General features: G+C 41.7%; 1 protein-coding gene across 1 annotated transcript in view; it reads left to right on the forward strand.

Annotated features, from left to right (window-relative positions):
• LOC129831719 (neuronal-specific septin-3-like) overlaps positions 1 to 18,395 on the forward strand; it is a 74,090-nt gene extending 55,695 nt beyond the window's left edge. Inside the window, exon 10 of the mRNA XM_055895113.1 lies at positions 15,024 to 18,395. Coding sequence (XP_055751088.1) covers positions 15,024 to 15,216 — 193 coding nt within the window. The 3' untranslated portion in view covers positions 15,217 to 18,395. The remainder of the gene's footprint in view (positions 1 to 15,023) is intronic.
• The last annotated feature ends 3,206 nt before the right edge of the window (positions 18,396 to 21,601 follow it).

Raw genomic sequence — 21,601 nt, forward strand, 5'->3', positions numbered from 1 at the left:
GCTGTCTATCCTTCATCATATCAGCTGTCTGTCCTACATCATCCATCATATCAGCTGTCTATCCTTCATCATCCATCATATCAGCTGTCTGTCCTTTATCATCCATCATATCAGCTGTCTATCCTTCATCATCCATTATATCAGCTGTCTATCCTTCATCATCCATCATATCAGCTGTCTATCCTTCATCATATCAGCTGTATATCCTTCATCATCCATCATATAAGCTGTCTATCCTTCATCATATCAGCTGTCTATCCTTCATCATATTAGCTGTCTATCCTTCATCATCCATTATATCAGCTGTCTGTCCTTCATCATATCAGCTGTATATCCTTCATCATCCATCAAATAAGCTGTCTATCCTTCATCATATCAGCTGTCTATCCTTCATCATATTAGCTGTCTATCCTTCATCATCCATCATATCAGCTGTCTATCCTTCATCATCCATCATATCAGCTGTCTATCCTTCATCATATCAGCAGTATATCCTTCATAATCCATCATATAAGCTGTCTATCCTTCATCATCCATTATATCAGCTGTCTATCCTTCATCATATCAGCTGTCTATCCTTCATCATCCATCATATCAGCTGTCTGTCCTACATCATCCATCATATCAGCTGTCTATCCTTCATCATCCATCATATCAGCTGTCTGTCCTTCATCATCCATTATATCGGCTGTCTATCCTTCATCATCCATCATATCAGATGTCTATCCTTCATCATATCAGCTGTCTATCCTTCATCATCCATTATATCAGCTGTCTATCCTTCATCATATCAGCTGTCTATCCTTCATCATCCATCATATCAGCTGTCTGTCCTACATCATCCATCATATCAGCTGTCTGTCCTTCATCTTCCATTATATCGGCTGTCTATCCTTCATCATATCAGCTGTCTATCCTTCATCATATCAGCTGTCTATCCTTCATCATCCATCATATCAGCTGTCTGTCTTACATCATCCATCATATCAGCTGTCTGTCCTTCATCATCCATTATATCGGCTGTCTATCCTTCATCAACCATCATATCAGCTGTCTGTCCTTCATCATCCATTATATCAGCTGTCTATCCTTCATCATATCAGCTGCCTGTCCTTCATCATATCAGCTGTCTATCCTTCATCATATCAGCTGTCTGTCCTACATCATCCATCATATCAGCTGTCTATCCTTCATCATCCATCATATCAGCTGTCTATCCTTCATCATCCATTATATCAGCTGTCTATCCTTCATATCAGCTGTCTATCCTTCATCATATCAGCTGTCTATCCTTCATCATCCATTATATCAGCTGTCTATCCTTCATCATATCAGCTGCCTATTCTTCATCATATCAGCTGTCTATCCTTCATCATATCAGCTGTCTATCATTCATCATATCAGCTGTCTATCCTTCATCATCCATCATATCAGCTGTCTATCCTTCATCATATCAGCTGTCTATCCTTCATCATCCATTATATCAGCTGTCTATCCTACATCATCCATCATATCAGCTGTCTGTCCTTCATCATCCATCATATCAGCTGTCTATCCTTCATCATCCATTATATCAGCTGTCTATCCTTCATCATATCAGCTGTCTATCCTTCATCATCCATCATATCAGCTGTCTATCCTTCATCATCCATTATATCAGCTGTCTATCCTTCATCATATCAGCTGTCTATCCTTCATCATCCATCATATCAGCTGTCTATCCTTCATCATCCATTATATCAGCTGTCTATCCTTCATCATCCATCATATCAGCTATCTATCCTTCATCATATCAGCTGTCTATCCTTCATCATCCATCATATCAGCTGTCTATCCTTCATCATCCATCATATCAGCTGTCTATCCTTCATCATCCATCATATCAGCTGTCTATCCTTCATCATCCATCATATCAGCTGTCTATCAGTCATCATCCATCATATCAGCTGTCTGTCCTACATCATCCATCATATCAGCTGTCTATCCTTCATCATATCAGCTGTCTATCCTTCATCATCCATCATATCAGCTGTCTATCAGTCATCATCCATCATATCAGCTGTCTATCCTTCATCATCCATCATATCAGCTGTCTGTCCTTCATCATCCATCATATCAGCTGTCTATCCTTCATCATCCATCATATCAGCTATCTATCCTTCATCATCCATCATATCAGCTGTCTATCCTTCATCATATCAGCTATCTATCCTTCATCATCCATCATATCAGCTGTCTATCCTTCATCATCCATCCTATCAGCTGTGTATCCTTCAGCATCCATTATATCAGCTGTCTATCCTTCATCATCCATCATATCAGCTGTCTATCCTTCATCATCCATCATATCAGCTGTCTATCCTTCATCATATCAGCTGGCTGTCCTTCATCATATCAGCTGTCTATCCTTCATCATATCAGCTGTCTGTCCTACATCATCCATCATATCAGCTGTCTGTCCTTTATCATCCATCATATCAGCTGTCTATCCTTCATCATCCATTATATCAGCTGTCTATCCTTCATCATCCATCATATCAGCTGTCTATCCTTCATCATATCAGCTGTATATCCTTCATCATCCATCATATAAGCTGTCTATCCTTCATCATATCAGCTGTCTATCCTTCATCATATTAGCTGTCTATCCTTCATCATCCATTATATCAGCTGTCTGTCCTTCATCATATCAGCTGTATATCCTTCATCATCCATCAAATAAGCTGTCTATCCTTCATCATATCAGCTGTCTATCCTTCATCATATTAGCTGTCTATCCTTCATCATCCATCATATCAGCTGTCTATCCTTCATCATCCATCATATCAGCTGTCTATCCTTCATCATATCAGCTGTCTATCCTTCATCATCCATCATATCAGCTGTCTATCCTTCATCATCCATCATATCAGCTGTCTATCCTTCATCATCCATTATATCAGCTGTCTATCCTTCATCATATCAGCTGTCTATCCTTCATCATCCATTATATCAGCTGTCTATCCTACATCATCCATCATATCAGCTGTCTGTCCTTCATCATCCGTCATATCAGCTGTCTATCCTTCATCATCCATTATATCAGCTGTCTATCCTTCATCATATCAGCTGTATATCCTTCATCATCCATCATATCAGCTGTCTATCCTTCATCATCCATTATATCAGCTGTCTATCCTTCATCATATCAGCTGTCTATCCTTCATCATCCATCATATCAGCTGTCTATCCTTCATCATCCATCATATCAGCTGTCTATCCTTCATCATCCATCATATCAGCTGTCTATCCTTCATCATCCATCATATCAGCTGTCTGTCCTTCATCATCCATCATATCAGCTGTCTATCCTTCATCATCCATCATATCAGCTGTCTATCCTTCATCATCCATCATATCAGCTGTCTATCCTTCATCATCCATCATATCAGCTGTCTATCCTTCATCATCCATTATATCAGCTGTCTATCCTTCATCATCCATTATATCAGCTGTCTATCCTTCATCATCGATTATATCAGCTGTCTGTCCTTCATCATCCATCATATCAGCTGTCTATCCTTCATCATCCATCATATCAGCTGTCTATCCTTCATCATATCAGCTGTCTATCCTTCATCATATCAGCTGTCTATCCTTCATCATCCATCATATCAGCTGTCTATCCTTCATCATCCATTATATCAGCTGTCTATCCTTCATCATCCATTATATCAGCTGTCTATCCTTCATCATCCATTATATCAGCTGTCTATCCTTCATCATCCATTATATCAGCTGTCTGTCCTTCATCATCCATCATATCAGCTGTCTATCCTTCATCATCCATCATATCAGCTGTCTATCCTTCATCATATCAGCTGTCTATCCTTCATCATCCATTATATCAGCTGTCTATCCTACATCATCCATCATATCAGCTGTCTGTCCTTCATCATCCATCATATCAGCTGTCTATCCTTCATCATCCATTATATCAGCTGTCTATCCTTCATCATATCAGCTGTCTATCCTTCATCATCCATCATATCAGCTGTCTATCCTTCATCATCCATTATATCAGCTGTCTATCCTTCATCATATCAGCTGTCTATCCTTCATCATTCATCATATCAGCTGTCTATCCTTCATCATCCATCATATCAGCTGTCTATCCTTCATCATCCATCATATCAGCTGTCTATCCTTCATCATCCATCATATCAGCTGTCTATCCTTCATCATCCATCATATCAGGTGTCTATCCTTCATCATCCATCATATCACCTGTATATCCTTCATCATATCAGCTGTCTATCCTTCATCATCCATTATATCAGCTGTCTATCCTTCATCATCCATCATATCAGCTGTCTATCCTTCATCATCCATCATATCAGCTGTCTATCCTTCATCATCCATCATATCAGCTGTCTATCAGTCATCATCCATCATATCAGCTGTCTGTCCTACATCATCCATCATATCAGCTGTCTATCCTTCATCATATCAGCTGTCTATCCTTCATCATCCATCATATCAGCTGTCTATCAGTCATCATCCATCATATCAGCTGTCTATCCTTCATCATCCATCATATCAGCTGTCTGTCCTTCATCATCCATCATATCAGCTGTCTATCCTTCATCATCCATCATATCAGCTGTCTATCTTTCATCATCCATCATATCAGCTGTCTATCCTTCATCATCCATCATATCAGCTGTCTATCCTTCATCATCCATCCTATCAGCTGTCTATCCTTCAGCATCCATTATATCAGCTGTCTATCCTTCATCATCCATCATATCAGCTGTCTATCCTTCATCATCCATCATATCAGCTGTCTATCCTTCATCATATCAGCTGGCTGTCCTTCATCATATCAGCTGTCTATCCTTCATCATATCAGCTGTCTGTCCTACATCATCCATCATATCAGCTGTCTATCCTTCATCATCCATCATATCAGCTGTCTGTCCTTTATCATCCATCATATCAGCTGTCTATCCTTCATCATCCATTATATCAGCTGTCTATCCTTCATCATCCATCATATCAGCTGTCTATCCTTCATCATATCAGCTGTATATCCTTCATCATCCATCATATAAGCTGTCTATCCTTCATCATATCAGCTGTCTATCCTTCATCATATTAGCTGTCTATCCTTCATCATCCATTATATCAGCTGTCTGTCCTTCATCATATCAGCTGTATATCCTTCATCATCCATCAAATAAGCTGTCTATCCTTCATCATATCAGCTGTCTATCCTTCATCATATTAGCTGTCTATCCTTCATCATCCATCATATCAGCTGTCTATCCTTCATCATCCATCATATCAGCTGTCTATCCTTCATCATATCAGCAGTATATCCTTCATAATCCATCATATAAGCTGTCTATCCTTCATCATCCATTATATCAGCTGTCTATCCTTCATCATATCAGCTGTCTATCCTTCATCATCCATCATATCAGCTGTCTGTCCTACATCATCCATCATATCAGCTGTCTATCCTTCATCATCCATCATATCAGCTGTCTGTCCTTCATCATCCATTATATCGGCTGTCTATCCTTCATCATCCATCATATCAGATGTCTATCCTTCATCATATCAGCTGTCTATCCTTCATCATCCATTATATCAGCTGTCTATCCTTCATCATATCAGCTGTCTATCCTTCATCATCCATCATATCAGCTGTCTGTCCTACATCATCCATCATATCAGCTGTCTGTCCTTCATCTTCCATTATATCGGCTGTCTATCCTTCATCATATCAGCTGTCTATCCTTCATCATATCAGCTGTCTATCCTTCATCATCCATCATATCAGCTGTCTGTCTTACATCATCCATCATATCAGCTGTCTGTCCTTCATCATCCATTATATCGGCTGTCTATCCTTCATCAACCATCATATCAGCTGTCTGTCCTTCATCATCCATTATATCAGCTGTCTATCCTTCATCATATCAGCTGCCTGTCCTTCATCATATCAGCTGTCTATCCTTCATCATATCAGCTGTCTGTCCTACATCATCCATCATATCAGCTGTCTATCCTTCATCATCCATCATATCAGCTGTCTATCCTTCATCATCCATTATATCAGCTGTCTATCCTTCATCATATCAGCTGTCTATCCTTCATCATATCAGCTGTCTATCATTCATCATATCAGCTGTCTATCCTTCATCATCCATTATATCAGCTGTCTATCCTTCATCATATCAGCTGCCTATTCTTCATCATATCAGCTGTCTATCCTTCATCATATCAGCTGTCTATCATTCATCATATCAGCTGTCTATCCTTCATCATCCATCATATCAGCTGTCTATCCTTCATCATATCAGCTGTCTATCCTTCATCATCCATTATATCAGCTGTCTATCCTACATCATCCATCATATCAGCTGTCTGTCCTTCATCATCCATCATATCAGCTGTCTATCCTTCATCATCCATTATATCAGCTGTCTATCCTTCATCATATCAGCTGTCTATCCTTCATCATCCATCATATCAGCTGTCTATCCTTCATCATCCATTATATCAGCTGTCTATCCTTCATCATATCAGCTGTCTATCCTTCATCATCCATCATATCAGCTGTCTATCCTTCATCATCCATCATATCAGCTGTCTATCCTTCATCATCCATCATATCAGCTATCTATCCTTCATCATATCAGCTGTCTATCCTTCATCATCCATCATATCAGCTGTCTATCCTTCATCATCCATCATATCAGCTGTCTATCCTTCATCATCCATCATATCAGCTGTCTATCCTTCATCATCCATCATATCAGCTGTCTATCCTTCATCATCCATCATATCAGCTGTCTATCAGTCATCATCCATCATATCAGCTGTCTGTCCTACATCATCCATCATATCAGCTGTCTATCCTTCATCATATCAGCTGTCTATCCTTCATCATCCATCATATCAGCTGTCTATCAGTCATCATCCATCATATCAGCTGTCTATCCTTCATCATCCATCATATCAGCTGTCTGTCCTTCATCATCCATCATATCAGCTGTCTATCCTTCATCATCCATCATATCAGCTATCTATCCTTCATCATCCATCATATCAGCTGTCTATCCTTCATCATATCAGCTGTCTATCCTTCATCATCCATCATATCAGCTGTCTATCCTTCATCATCCATCATATCAGCTGTCTATCCTTCATCATCCATCATATCAGCTGTCTATCCTTCATCATCCATCCTATCAGCTGTGTATCCTTCAGCATCCATTATATCAGCTGTCTATCCTTCATCATCCATCATATCAGCTGTCTATCCTTCATCATCCATCATATCAGCTGTCTATCCTTCATCATATCAGCTGGCTGTCCTTCATCATATCAGCTGTCTATCCTTCATCATATCAGCTGTCTGTCCTACATCATCCATCATATCAGCTGTCTATCCTTCATCATCCATCATATCAGCTGTCTGTCCTTTATCATCCATCATATCAGCTGTCTATCCTTCATCATCCATTATATCAGCTGTCTATCCTTCATCATCCATCATATCAGCTGTCTATCCTTCATCATATCAGCTGTATATCCTTCATCATCCATCATATAAGCTGTCTATCCTTCATCATATCAGCTGTCTATCCTTCATCATATTAGCTGTCTATCCTTCATCATCCATTATATCAGCTGTCTGTCCTTCATCATATCAGCTGTATATCCTTCATCATCCATCAAATAAGCTGTCTATCCTTCATCATATCAGCTGTCTATCCTTCATCATATTAGCTGTCTATCCTTCATCATCCATCATATCAGCTGTCTATCCTTCATCATCCATCATATCAGCTGTCTATCCTTCATCATATCAGCAGTATATCCTTCATAATCCATCATATAAGCTGTCTATCCTTCATCATCCATTATATCAGCTGTCTATCCTTCATCATATCAGCTGTCTATCCTTCATCATCCATCATATCAGCTGTCTGTCCTACATCATCCATCATATCAGCTGTCTATCCTTCATCATCCATCATATCAGCTGTCTGTCCTTCATCATCCATCATATCAGCTGTCTATCCTTCATCATCCATTATATCAGCTGTCTATCCTTCATCATATCAGCTGTCTATCCTTCATCATCCATCATATCAGCTGTCTGTCCTACATCATCCATCATATCAGCTGTCTGTCCTTCATCTTCCATTATATCGGCTGTCTATCCTTCATCATATCAGCTGTCTATCCTTCATCATATCAGCTGTCTATCCTTCATCATCCATCATATCAGCTGTCTGTCTTACATCATCCATCATATCAGCTGTCTGTCCTTCATCATCCATTATATCGGCTGTCTATCCTTCATCAACCATCATATCAGCTGTCTATCCTTCATCATCCATTATATCAGCTGTCTATCCTTCATCATATCAGCTGCCTGTCCTTCATCATATCAGCTGTCTATCCTTCATCATATCAGCTGTCTGTCCTACATCATCCATCATATCAGCTGTCTATCCTTCATCATCCATCATATCAGCTGTCTATCCTTCATCATCCATTATATCAGCTGTCTATCCTTCATCATATCAGCTGTCTATCCTTCATCATATCAGCTGTCTATCATTCATCATATCAGCTGTCTATCCTTCATCATCCATTATATCAGCTGTCTATCCTTCATCATATCAGCTGCCTATCCTTCATCATATCAGCTGTCTATCCTTCATCATATCAGCTGTCTATCATTCATCATATCAGCTGTCTATCCTTCATCATCCATCATATCAGCTGTCTATCCTTCATCATATCAGCTGTCTATCCTTCATCATACCCGCTGGCTATACATCATCCATCATATCAGCTGTCTATCCTTCATCATCCATCATATCAGCTGTCTATCCTTCATCATATCAGCTGTCTGTCCTTCATCATATCAGCTGTCTATCCTTCATCATCCATCATATCAGCTGTCTATCCTTCATCATCCAACATATCAGCTGTCTGTCCTTCATCATCCATCATATCAGCTGTCTATTCTTCATCATGTCAGCTGTCTATCCTTCATCATCCATCATATCAGATGTCTATCCTTCATCATATCAGCTGTCTATCCTTCATCATCCATCATATCAGCTGTCTATTCTTCATCATACCAGCTGTCTATCCTTCATCATCCATCATATCAGATGTCTATCCTTCATCATCCATCATATCAGCTGTCTATCTTTCATCATCCATCATATCAGCTGTCTATCCTTCATCATCCATTATATCAGCTGTCTATACTTCATCATATCAGCTGTCTGTCCTACATCATCCATCATATCAGCTGTCTATCCTTCATCATCCATCATATCAGCTCTCTGTCCTTTATCATCCATCATATCAGCTGTCTATCCTTCATCATCCATTATATCAGCTGTCTATCCTTCATCATCCATCATATCAGCTGTCTATCCTTCATCATATCAGCTGTATATCCTTCATCATCCATCATATAAGCTGTCTATCCTTCATCATATCAGCTGTCTATCCTTCATCATATTAGCTGTCTATCCTTCATCATCCATTATATCAGCTGTCTGTCCTTCATCATATCAGCTGTCTGTCCTTCATCATCCATTATATCGGCTGTCTATCCTTCATCATCCATCATATCAGATGTCTATCCTTCATCATATCAGCTGTCTATCCTTCATCATCCATTATATCAGCTGTCTATCCTTCATCATATCAGCTGTCTATCCTTCATCATCCATCATATCAGCTGTCTATCCTTCATCATATCAGCTGTCTATCCTTCATCATCCATTATATCAGCTGTCTATCCTACATCATCCATCATATCAGCTGTCTGTCCTTCATCATCCATCATATCAGCTGTCTATCCTTCATCATCCATTATATCAGCTGTCTATCCTTCATCATATCAGCTGTCTATCCTTCATCATCCATCATATCAGCTGTCTATCCTTCATCATCCATTATATCAGCTGTCTATCCTTCATCATATCAGCTGTCTATCCTTCATCATCCATTATATCAGCTGTCTATCCTTCAACATCCATCATATCAGCTGTCTATCCTTCATCATCCATCATATCAGCTGTCTATCCTTCATCATCCATCATATCAGCTGTCTATCAGTCATCATCCATCATATCAGCTGTCTGTCCTACATCATCCATCATATCAGCTGTCTATCCTTCATCATATCAGCTGTCTATCCTTCATCATCCATCATATCAGCTGTCTATCAGTCATCATCCATCATATCAGCTGTCTATCCTTCATCATCCATCATATCAGCTGTCTGTCCTTCATCATCCATCATATCAGCTGTCTATCCTTCATCATCCATCATATCAGCTATCTATCCTTCATCATCCATCATATCAGCTGTCTATCCTTCATCATATCAGCTATCTATCCTTCATCATCCATCATATCAGCTGTCTATCCTTCATCATCCATCCTATCAGCTGTGTATCCTTCAGCATCCATTATATCAGCTGTCTATCCTTCATCATCCATCATATCAGCTGTCTATCCTTCATCATCCATCATATCAGCTGTCTATCCTTCATCATATCAGCTGGCTGTCCTTCATCATATCAGCTGTCTATCCTTCATCATATCAGCTGTCTGTCCTACATCATCCATCATATCAGCTGTCTATCCTTCATCATCCATCATATCAGCTGTCTGTCCTTTATCATCCATCATATCAGCTGTCTATCCTTCATCATCCATTATATCAGCTGTCTATCCTTCATCATCCATCATATCAGCTGTCTATCCTTCATCATATCAGCTGTATATCCTTCATCATCCATCATATAAGCTGTCTATCCTTCATCATATCAGCTGTCTATCCTTCATCATATTAGCTGTCTATCCTTCATCATCCATTATATCAGCTGTCTGTCCTTCATCATATCAGCTGTATATCCTTCATCATCCATCAAATAAGCTGTCTATCCTTCATCATATCAGCTGTCTATCCTTCATCATATTAGCTGTCTATCCTTCATCATCCATCATATCAGCTGTCTATCCTTCATCATCCATCATATCAGCTGTCTATCCTTCATCATATCAGCAGTATATCCTTCATAATCCATCATATAAGCTGTCTATCCTTCATCATCCATTATATCAGCTGTCTATCCTTCATCATATCAGCTGTCTATCCTTCATCATCCATCATATCAGCTGTCTGTCCTACATCATCCATCATATCAGCTGTCTATCCTTCATCATCCATCATATCAGCTGTCTGTCCTTCATCATCCATCATATCAGCTGTCTATCCTTCATCATCCATTATATCAGCTGTCTATCCTTCATCATATCAGCTGTCTATCCTTCATCATCCATCATATCAGCTGTCTGTCCTACATCATCCATCATATCAGCTGTCTGTCCTTCATCTTCCATTATATCGGCTGTCTATCCTTCATCATATCAGCTGTCTATCCTTCATCATATCAGCTGTCTATCCTTCATCATCCATCATATCAGCTGTCTGTCTTACATCATCCATCATATCAGCTGTCTGTCCTTCATCATCCATTATATCGGCTGTCTATCCTTCATCAACCATCATATCAGCTGTCTATCCTTCATCATCCATTATATCAGCTGTCTATCCTTCATCATATCAGCTGCCTGTCCTTCATCATATCAGCTGTCTATCCTTCATCATATCAGCTGTCTGTCCTACATCATCCATCATATCAGCTGTCTATCCTTCATCATCCATCATATCAGCTGTCTATCCTTCATCATCCATTATATCAGCTGTCTATCCTTCATCATATCAGCTGTCTATCCTTCATCATATCAGCTGTCTATCATTCATCATATCAGCTGTCTATCCTTCATCATCCATTATATCAGCTGTCTATCCTTCATCATATCAGCTGCCTATCCTTCATCATATCAGCTGTCTATCCTTCATCATATCAGCTGTCTATCATTCATCATATCAGCTGTCTATCCTTCATCATCCATCATATCAGCTGTCTATCCTTCATCATATCAGCTGTCTATCCTTCATCATACCCGCTGGCTATACATCATCCATCATATCAGCTGTCTATCCTTCATCATCCATCATATCAGCTGTCTATCCTTCATCATATCAGCTGTCTGTCCTTCATCATATCAGCTGTCTATCCTTCATCATCCATCATATCAGCTGTCTATCCTTCATCATCCAACATATCAGCTGTCTGTCCTTCATCATCCATCATATCAGCTGTCTATTCTTCATCATGTCAGCTGTCTATCCTTCATCATCCATCATATCAGATGTCTATCCTTCATCATATCAGCTGTCTATCCTTCATCATCCATCATATCAGCTGTCTATTCTTCATCATACCAGCTGTCTATCCTTCATCATCCATCATATCAGATGTCTATCCTTCATCATCCATCATATCAGCTGTCTATCTTTCATCATCCATCATATCAGCTGTCTATCCTTCATCATCCATTATATCAGCTGTCTATCCTTCATCATATCAGCTGTCTGTCCTACATCATCCATCATATCAGCTGTCTATCCTTCATCATCCATCATATCAGCTGTCTGTCCTTTATCATCCATCATATCAGCTGTCTATCCTTCATCATCCATTATATCAGCTGTCTATCCTTCATCATCCATTATATCAGCTGTCTATCCTTCATCATATCAGCTGTATATCCTTCATCATCCATCATATAAGCTGTCTATCCTTCATCATATCAGCTGTCTATCCTTCATCATATTAGCTGTCTATCCTTCATCATCCATTATATCAGCTGTCTGTCCTTCATCATATCAGCTGTATATCCTTCATCATCCATCAAATAAGCTGTCTATCCTTCATCATATCAGCTGTCTATCCTTCATCATATTAGCTGTCTATCCTTCATCATCCATCATATCAGCTGTCTATCCTTCATCATCCATCATATCAGCTGTCTATCCTTCATCATATCAGCAGTATATCCTTCATAATCCATCATATAAGCTGTCTATCCTTCATCATCCATTATATCAGCTGTCTATCCTTCATCATATCAGCTGTCTATCCTTCATCATCCATCATATCAGCTGTCTGTCCTACATCATCCATCATATCAGCTGTCTATCCTTCATCATCCATTATATCGGCTGTCTATCCTTCATCATCCATCATATCAGATGTCTATCCTTCATCATATCAGCTGTCTATCCTTCATCATCCATTATATCAGCTGTCTATCCTTCATCATATCAGCTGTCTATCCTTCATCATCCATCATATCAGCTGTCTGTCCTACATCATCCATCATATCAGCTGTCTGTCCTTCATCTTCCATTATATCGGCTGTCTATCCTTCATCATATCAGCTGTCTATCCTTCATCATATCAGCTGTCTATCCTTCATCATCCATCATATCAGCTGTCTGTCCTACATCATCCATCATATCAGCTGTCTGTCCTTCATCATCCATTATATCGGCTGTCTATCCTTCATCAACCATCATATCAGCTGTCTATCCTTCATCATATCAGCTGCCTGTGCTTCATCATATCAGCTGTCTATCCTTCATCATATCAGCTGTCTGTCCTACATCATCCATCATATCAGCTGTCTATCTTTCATCATCCATCATATCAGCTGTCTATCCTTCATCATCCATTATATCAGCTGTCTATCCTTCATCATATCAGCTGTCTATCCTTCATCATATCAGCTGTCTATCATTCATCATATCAGCTGTCTATCCTTCATCATCCATTATATCAGCTGTCTATCCTTCATCATATCAGCTGCCTATCCTTCATCATATCAGCTGTCTATCCTTCATCATATCAGCTGTCTATCATTCATCATATCAGCTGTCTATCCTTCATCATCCATCATATCAGCTGTCTATCCTTCATCATATCAGCTGTCTATCCTTCATCATACCCGCTGGCTATACATCATCCATCATATCAGCTGTCTATCCTTCATCATCCATCATATCAGCTGTCTATCCTTCATCATATCAGCTGTCTGTCCTTCATCATATCAGCTGTCTATCCTTCATCATCCATCATATCAGCTGTCTATCCTTCATCATCCAACATATCAGCTGTCTATTCTTCATCATGTCAGCTGTCTATCCTTCATCATCCATCATATCAGATGTCTATCCTTCATCATATCAGCTGTCTATCCTTCATCATCCATCATATCAGCTGTCTATTCTTCATCATACCAGCTGTCTATCCTTCATCATCCATCATATCAGATGTCTATCCTTCATCATCCATCATATCAGCTGTCTATCTTTCATCATCCATCATATCAGCTGTCTATCCTTCATCATCCATTATATCAGCTGTCTATCCTTCATCATATCAGCTGTCTATCCTTCATCATCCATCATATCAGCTGTCTATCCTTCATCATCCATCATATCAGATGTCTATCCTTCATCATCCATCATATCAGCTGTCTATCTTTCATCATCCATCATATCAGCTGTCTATCTTTCATCATCCATCATATCAGCTGTCTATCCTTCATCATATCAGCTGTCTATCCTTCATCATCCATTATATCAGCTGTCTATCCTTCATCATATCAGCTGTCTATCCTTCATCATCCATCATATCAGCTGTCTATCCTTCATCATCCATCATATCAGCTGTCTGTCCATCATATCAGCTGCCTATCCTTCATCATATCAGCTGTCTATCCTTCATCATCCATTATATCAGCTGTCTGTCCTTCATCATATCAGCTGTCTATCCTTCATCATATCAGCTGTCTATCCTTCATCATATCAGCTGTCGATCCTTCATCACATCAGCTGTCTATCCTTCATCATATCAGCTGTCTATTCTTCATCATATCAGTTGTCTATCATCTAGCTGTCTATCTGCCCTGATGTTTATATTTTTTTGTCTACAACATTGTATATTTTAACCTATTTACATAAATAAACATGCACATAAATGAGTGTGTTTGTGTTTGTCTGTGTTTCCCTAAAGGTCCCACCTGCAGGACCTGAAGGACGTGACCCACAACATCCACTATGAGACATTCCGCGTCAGGAGGCTGAACGAGAGTAACCTGACCGTCCACGGTCTGGCCCTGTCCTGCTTTCCAATGGAGAACGGGACCCACGGAACCAACGGAACCAATGGAACCTCGGACAGGAGTGACTCAGAGAGCCACCTCTGAGGGGGACCACAGAGTGCGTCGCACACAGCAGCAGCTCCAGCTTCCTGCTCACAGCTTCCTGTTTCCTGTTTTGACTGCAAAATGGTTGGTCGACTGTTTCCCCCAAACGGAACACGAGAAAGAGAGCGAAAGAAAGAAAGAGGAGCTTTTTTTTAACAAAGGAGAGATGTTTTCGGTGGCCACCACACACCTTGGATTTTGAACATTTTATTGAGTTTTACTAAAGACATTATTGATAAGAAATGCATTTAAACTTCATATATGAATATATTTTCTCAGAATGAGTTTATATTTCCTGGAAGCAGGGTCACACGGGGCTGGAAGAGCAGAGAGAGATGGAGAGAGAAAAACAGAAAAAGAGAGGGGGAGAGTGAGGGATGGAGAGAAATGAAAACAGAGAGGGAGAGAGGGGTAGGGTGAGAGATGGAGAGAGAGAGATAAAAACAGAGAGAGAGGGGGAGAGTGAGGGATGGAGAGAGAGAGGAAGAGATAAAAATAGAGAGGGGGAGAGAGAGGAGGTGTGTTATGTGCTCAGACAATGTTATTTCTGCAATACCGATGTTTATGCAGTATCATTGTTTACACTCATACCACCCCTGGAATTCAGAAAACTGGAATCACCTGCCTGAGAGTGATTTACAGTATACTGTAGCTAACACAGCTACAGCCTCCTGTATTCTACAGTACCCAGGTCCCTTCTGCTACAGCCTCCTGTATTCTAGAGTACCCACGTCCATTCAGCTACAGCCTCCTGTATTCTACAGTACCCACGTCCATTCAGCTACAGCCTCCTGTATTCTAGAGTACCCACGTCCATTCAGCTACAGCCTCCTGTATTCTAGAATACCCAGGTCCATTCAGCTACAGCCTCCTGTATTCTAGAGTACCCACGTCCATTCAGCTACAGCCTCCTGTATTCTAGAGTACCCACGTCCATTCAGCTACAGCCTCCTGTATTCTAGAGTACCCACGTCCATTCAGCTACAGCCTCCTGTATTCTAGAGTACCCACGCCCATTCAGCTACAGCCTCCTGTATTCTAGAGTACCCACGTCCATTCAGCTACAGCCTCCTGTATTCTAGAATACCCAGGTCCATTCAGCTACAGCCTCCTGTATTCTAGAGTACCCACGTCCATTCAGCTACAGCCTCCTGTATTCTAGAGTACCCACGTCCATTCAGCTACAGCCTCCTGTATTCTACAGTACCCACGTCCATTCAGCTACAGCCTCCTGTATTCTACAGTACCCACGTCCATTCAGCTACAGCCTCCTGTATTCTACAGTACCCACGTCCATTCAGCTACAGCCTCCTGTATTCTACAGTACCCACGTCCATTCAGCTACAGCCTCCTGTATTCTAGAGTACCCACGTCCATTCAGCTACAGCCTCCTGTATTCTACAGTACCCATGTCCATTCAGATACAGCCTCCTGTATTCTACAGTACCCACGTCCATTCAGCTACAGCCTCCTGTATTCTAGAGTACCCACGTCCATTCAGCTACAGCCTCCTGTATTCTAGAGTACCCACGTCCATTCATCTACAGCCTCCTGTATTCTAGAGTACCCACGTCCATTCTGGGTGTTATTTGGCCACAGCAGAAATGATATGGTCTATATCAGATTTGTCAAACTCATTCCACTGAGGGTCGAGTGTCTGTGGGTTTTGTTTTTGTTCCATTCAATTAAAACCTAGACAACCAGGTGAAGGGAGATCCTTACTAATTAGTGACCTTAATTCCTCCAGCAAGGACAAGGGTGGAGCGAAAACCTGCAGCCACTCTGCCCTCCGTGGAATGAGTTAGACACGTGGTCTGTATGCTACTGTGTGAATACTGTAATGTGGCTTTGTTTGAATTCCGCCCCGTTTCTCCATCTCTCAAAGGACGGCAGCCTTTTTAACACTGTATGAATACTGGCAGAGCCGTAGCCTAGCCTATGTATGGCTTATGAACCTCTCTCTATAACACAGGCATAGGCCTGTAATATATTCAGACGCTTCATTTCATTTAATACGCATGTTGACTTAAAAAAAAAAAAAGTATATTTTTTCCAGAAAAGTTTTTTTTGTTTTGTTACCTTTTCCACCTGCGGTAAACGTCGATGCACACATACATATCCATACACACTTGTCCATCCATACGTACACAGTCCAGTTAACATCCAAGGGCCTTTCTGTGTTGTGTATGGAGGGAATCCTAGATCCTTTCTGTCTCCTTCCCCCGATGGTGAGCTGTGCTGTTTGGAGAGAGGGCTCCACCTAGAGGCCAAGTGGAGGAATGACCGGAGTCAGAGACAAGAAGATACAAACTGTACTCTCACCAAAGTGTCTAGGGTTGCAAAATTCCCAGTAGCTCTCAATGATACTATGTTTTGGGAGAGACAGGAATAATACAGACAGGATTAGATCAGCCCACTTTACCCTCCTCTGTTTTATGTCTTTGGATGTGCCTAACTTAGAGAGCCAGACTTCCTGTTTAACGTTAACATGTGAATGTGATGCTAGGAGGCCGCTTTCCGGACACAGATAAAGCCCACCTGGTCCTATAAGGCTTCTCCATTGAAAGTGTTTCGTAGTCCAAGACTAGGCTTAATCTGTGTTGGGGAAACTGGTCCTATGATAACCAGGTATGTGTGTGTGTTTGCCCGTTCAAAGCCTGTCGTGTCTTCACAGACTGACTGCCTCTTCTTCAACTGCTGATCAGCTGTCTGTTTTCAGACCACATCACTAGATCTGTTGTCCATTAAAAGGTACATCCCTCCCTCATGTACATACCTAGTGTTGACCTGGTACACAGCCTCTTCAGCTGTGGGCTGCCTATAACAGTCAAACATACACACAGACACACAGGCACGCACACACACACACACACACACAGACACACAGGCACACACACACACACACACACACACACACAGGCACGCACACACACACACACACACACACACACACACAGACACACACACACACACAGGCACACACACACACACAGACACACACACAAACACACATCCACACACACACACACATCCACACACACCCATGCCGTGACAATGTTTGTGTTGATGTTTATCTCCTGCCTCTGATGTTTATAGTGTTGTAGCCTAATGTTCTGTAAGCTGCATCCGGATAGACCTTGTTTTACACATTAATAAACACCGTTGATTTACCATCAAAATGATTGTCACTGTTACACGTCTGAGTGGTGGGGCCCTGTGACTCACAATGACCCAGACACAGGGGAGAATCACTGTTACACGTCTGAGTGGTGGGGCCCTGTGACTCACGATGACCCAGACACAGGGGAGAATCACTGTTACACGTCTGAGTGGTGGGGCCCTGTGACTCACAATGACCCAGACACAGGGGAGAATCACTGTTACACGTCTGAGTGGTGGGGCCCTGTGACTCACAATGACCCAGACACAGGGGAGAATCACTGTTACACGTCTGAGTGGTGGGGCCCTGTGACTCACAATGACCCAGACACAGGGGAGAATCACTGTTACACGTCTGAGTGGTGGGGCCCTGTGACTCACAATGACCCAGACACAGGGGAGAATCACTGTTACACGTCTGAGTGGTGGGCCCTGTGACTCACAATGACCCAGACACAGGGGAGAATCACTGTTACACGTCTGAGTGGTGGGGCCCTGTGACTCACAATGACCCAGACACAGGGGAGAATCACTGTTACACGTCTGAGTGGTGGGCCCTGTGACTCACAATGACCCAGACACAGGGGAGAATCACTGTTACACGTCTGAGTGGTGGGGCCCTGTGACTCACAATGACCCAGACACAGGGGAGAATCACTGTTACACGTCTGAGTGGTGGGCCCTGTGACTCACAATGACCCAGACACAGGGGAGAATCACTGTTACACGTCTGAGTGGTGGGGCCCTGTGACTCACAATGACCCAGACACAGGGGAGAATCACTGTTACACGTCTGAGTGGTGGGCTCTGTGACTCACAATGACCCAGACACAGGGGAGAATCACTGTTACACGTCTGAGTGGTGGGGCCCTGTGACTCACAATGACCCAGACACAGGGGAGAATCACTGTTACACGTCTGAGTGGTGGGGCCCTGTGACTCACAATGACCCAGACACAGGGGAGAATCACTGTTACACGTCTGAGTGGTGGGCTCTGTGACTCACAATGACCCAGACACAGGGGAGAATCACTGTTACACGTCTGAGTGGTGGGGCCCTGTGACTCACAATGACCCAGACACAGGGGAGAATCACTGTTACACGTCTGAGTGGTGGGGCCCTGTGACTCACAATGACCCAGACACAGGGGAGAATCACTGTTACACGTCTGAGTGGTGGGGCCCTGTGACTCACAATGACCCAGACACAGGGGAGAATCACAATTACATTTCCTTGATTCCTCGAGTCCTTTCTACTCGCCTCTTTCTCAAAACCCGTTGGACGAGAATGCCAAAAAGGAAGGACCTCTGACCTTCTCATCCAATGGGTTTTGAGGAGGCGGTGAGGAGAGAGAACACGAGGGATCACGGGAAACGCGATCGAGGTTCTCCCTATAAGGCCACGTACACAAGTTGTACAGCTGTACAGATGTAGGAGGATGAAAAGAAGGAGATGAGGCACGCGGTTTAGTTTTGTACAACTTTTACTAAAACGGTGCAGACTGGAACCAAAACCATGTCAAAACAACTGCTGCTCTGTGACAAGGCACTACAGCCATCCTTCAGATTCACCACACCTCTTTCTCTCCTGTCCAATCAAATCCTTTAGATTCACCACACCTCTTTCTCTCCTGTCCAATCAAATGTTTCAGAATCACCACACCTCTTTCTCTCCTGTCCAATCAAATTCTTTAGATTCACCACATCACTTTCTCTCCTGTCCAATCAAATTCTTTAGATTCACCACATCACTTTCTCTCCTGTCCAATCAAATCCTTCAGAATCACCACACCTCTTTCTCTCCTGTCCAATCAAATCCGTTAGATTCACCACACCACTTTCTCTCCTGTCCAATCAAATGTTTCATATCATCACCACAGTATCAGTATTTACACAAAACAATGAGCAAAACATAATAAAAGAAACAAACCCTCCAAAAAAAGTCTTCATACGACCTCTGTGTCACAAATAATAAACAGAGAGATACCAGAATAGTCCCCATTATATAGGAATGTAGGTAAGGGAGTGTGGCAGACAGACAAGAGATGTACAGTTGTTCCTAAGAGTAACATGGGCCTTTAAAAGCTGCATAGCCGAGAGCGCTCTGTGGATTGAATCCCGGCCCTAAATACCCCACAACGTCCCGTAGACCAGTGTCCCTCCCGAGCCACCATACCGTATCGGCAGATCACTGTAAACTCAGTTGATTTGAAACAGTTGAACTGACGCCAAAGGAGATCTGGATAGAAGTTACATGTTAAATCAGCAACCGTTTTCCCTTTGTACGCTCCATAGACATTCTGACTAGCATGTTACTGTCCTGTCTTCAGACGCTCCATAGACATTCTGACTAGCATGTTACTGTCCAGTCTTCAGACGCTCCATAGACATTCTGACTAGCATGTTACTGTCCTGTCTTCAGACGCTCCATAGACATTCTGAATAGCATGTTACTGTCCTGTCTTCAGACGCTCCATAGACATTCTGAATAGCATGTTACTGTCCAGTCTTCAGACGCTCCATAGACATTCTGAATAGCATGTTACTGTCCTGTCTTCAGACGCTCCATAGACATTCTGAATAGCATGTTACTGTCCTGTCTTCAGACGCTCCATAGACATTCTGAATAGCATGTTACTGTCCAGTCTTCAGATGCTCCATAGACATTCTGAATAGCATGTTACTGTCCTGTCTTCAGACGCTCCATAGACATTCTGAATAGCATGTTACTGTCCTGTCTTCAGACGCTCCATAGACATTCTGAATAGCATGTTACTGTCCTGTCTTCAGACGCTCCATAGACATTCTGAATAGCATGTTACTGTCCAGTCTTCAGACGCTCTTCCTACCAGATCAGTGTAAACCAGTTGTTGACAGTGTTCTGCAGACTGATGTCTTTTAACCCTCTAAACATGTTCCTCTGTGTGAATCAGAAGTAGTTCCAACATACTTTTATTGTTATAGTTATTATACAGTGTCTTATTCAGTACAGAGTTTTAACCTGTTTGGGTTGGTCTCCATGTGAAAAAATACATCAAACATGTCCCTGGACTCTTCCTCTGTTAGACAGAGAGAGAGAGAGAGAGAGAGATAATTGGTGGGTGATGACAAATGCCCCTGGACACTTCTTCTGTTAGAGATAGAGGGGAGGGGGGGGGGAGTGCTGTCAGCTTGGTGCTTGGCCTTAACATAGGTACAGTACAGTAAGTCAGTAGGGCTGTACAGG

Source organism: Salvelinus fontinalis, chromosome 2, assembly GCF_029448725.1.
Source record: "Salvelinus fontinalis isolate EN_2023a chromosome 2, ASM2944872v1, whole genome shotgun sequence".
NCBI classification, from domain to species: Eukaryota; Metazoa; Chordata; class Actinopteri; order Salmoniformes; family Salmonidae; genus Salvelinus; species Salvelinus fontinalis.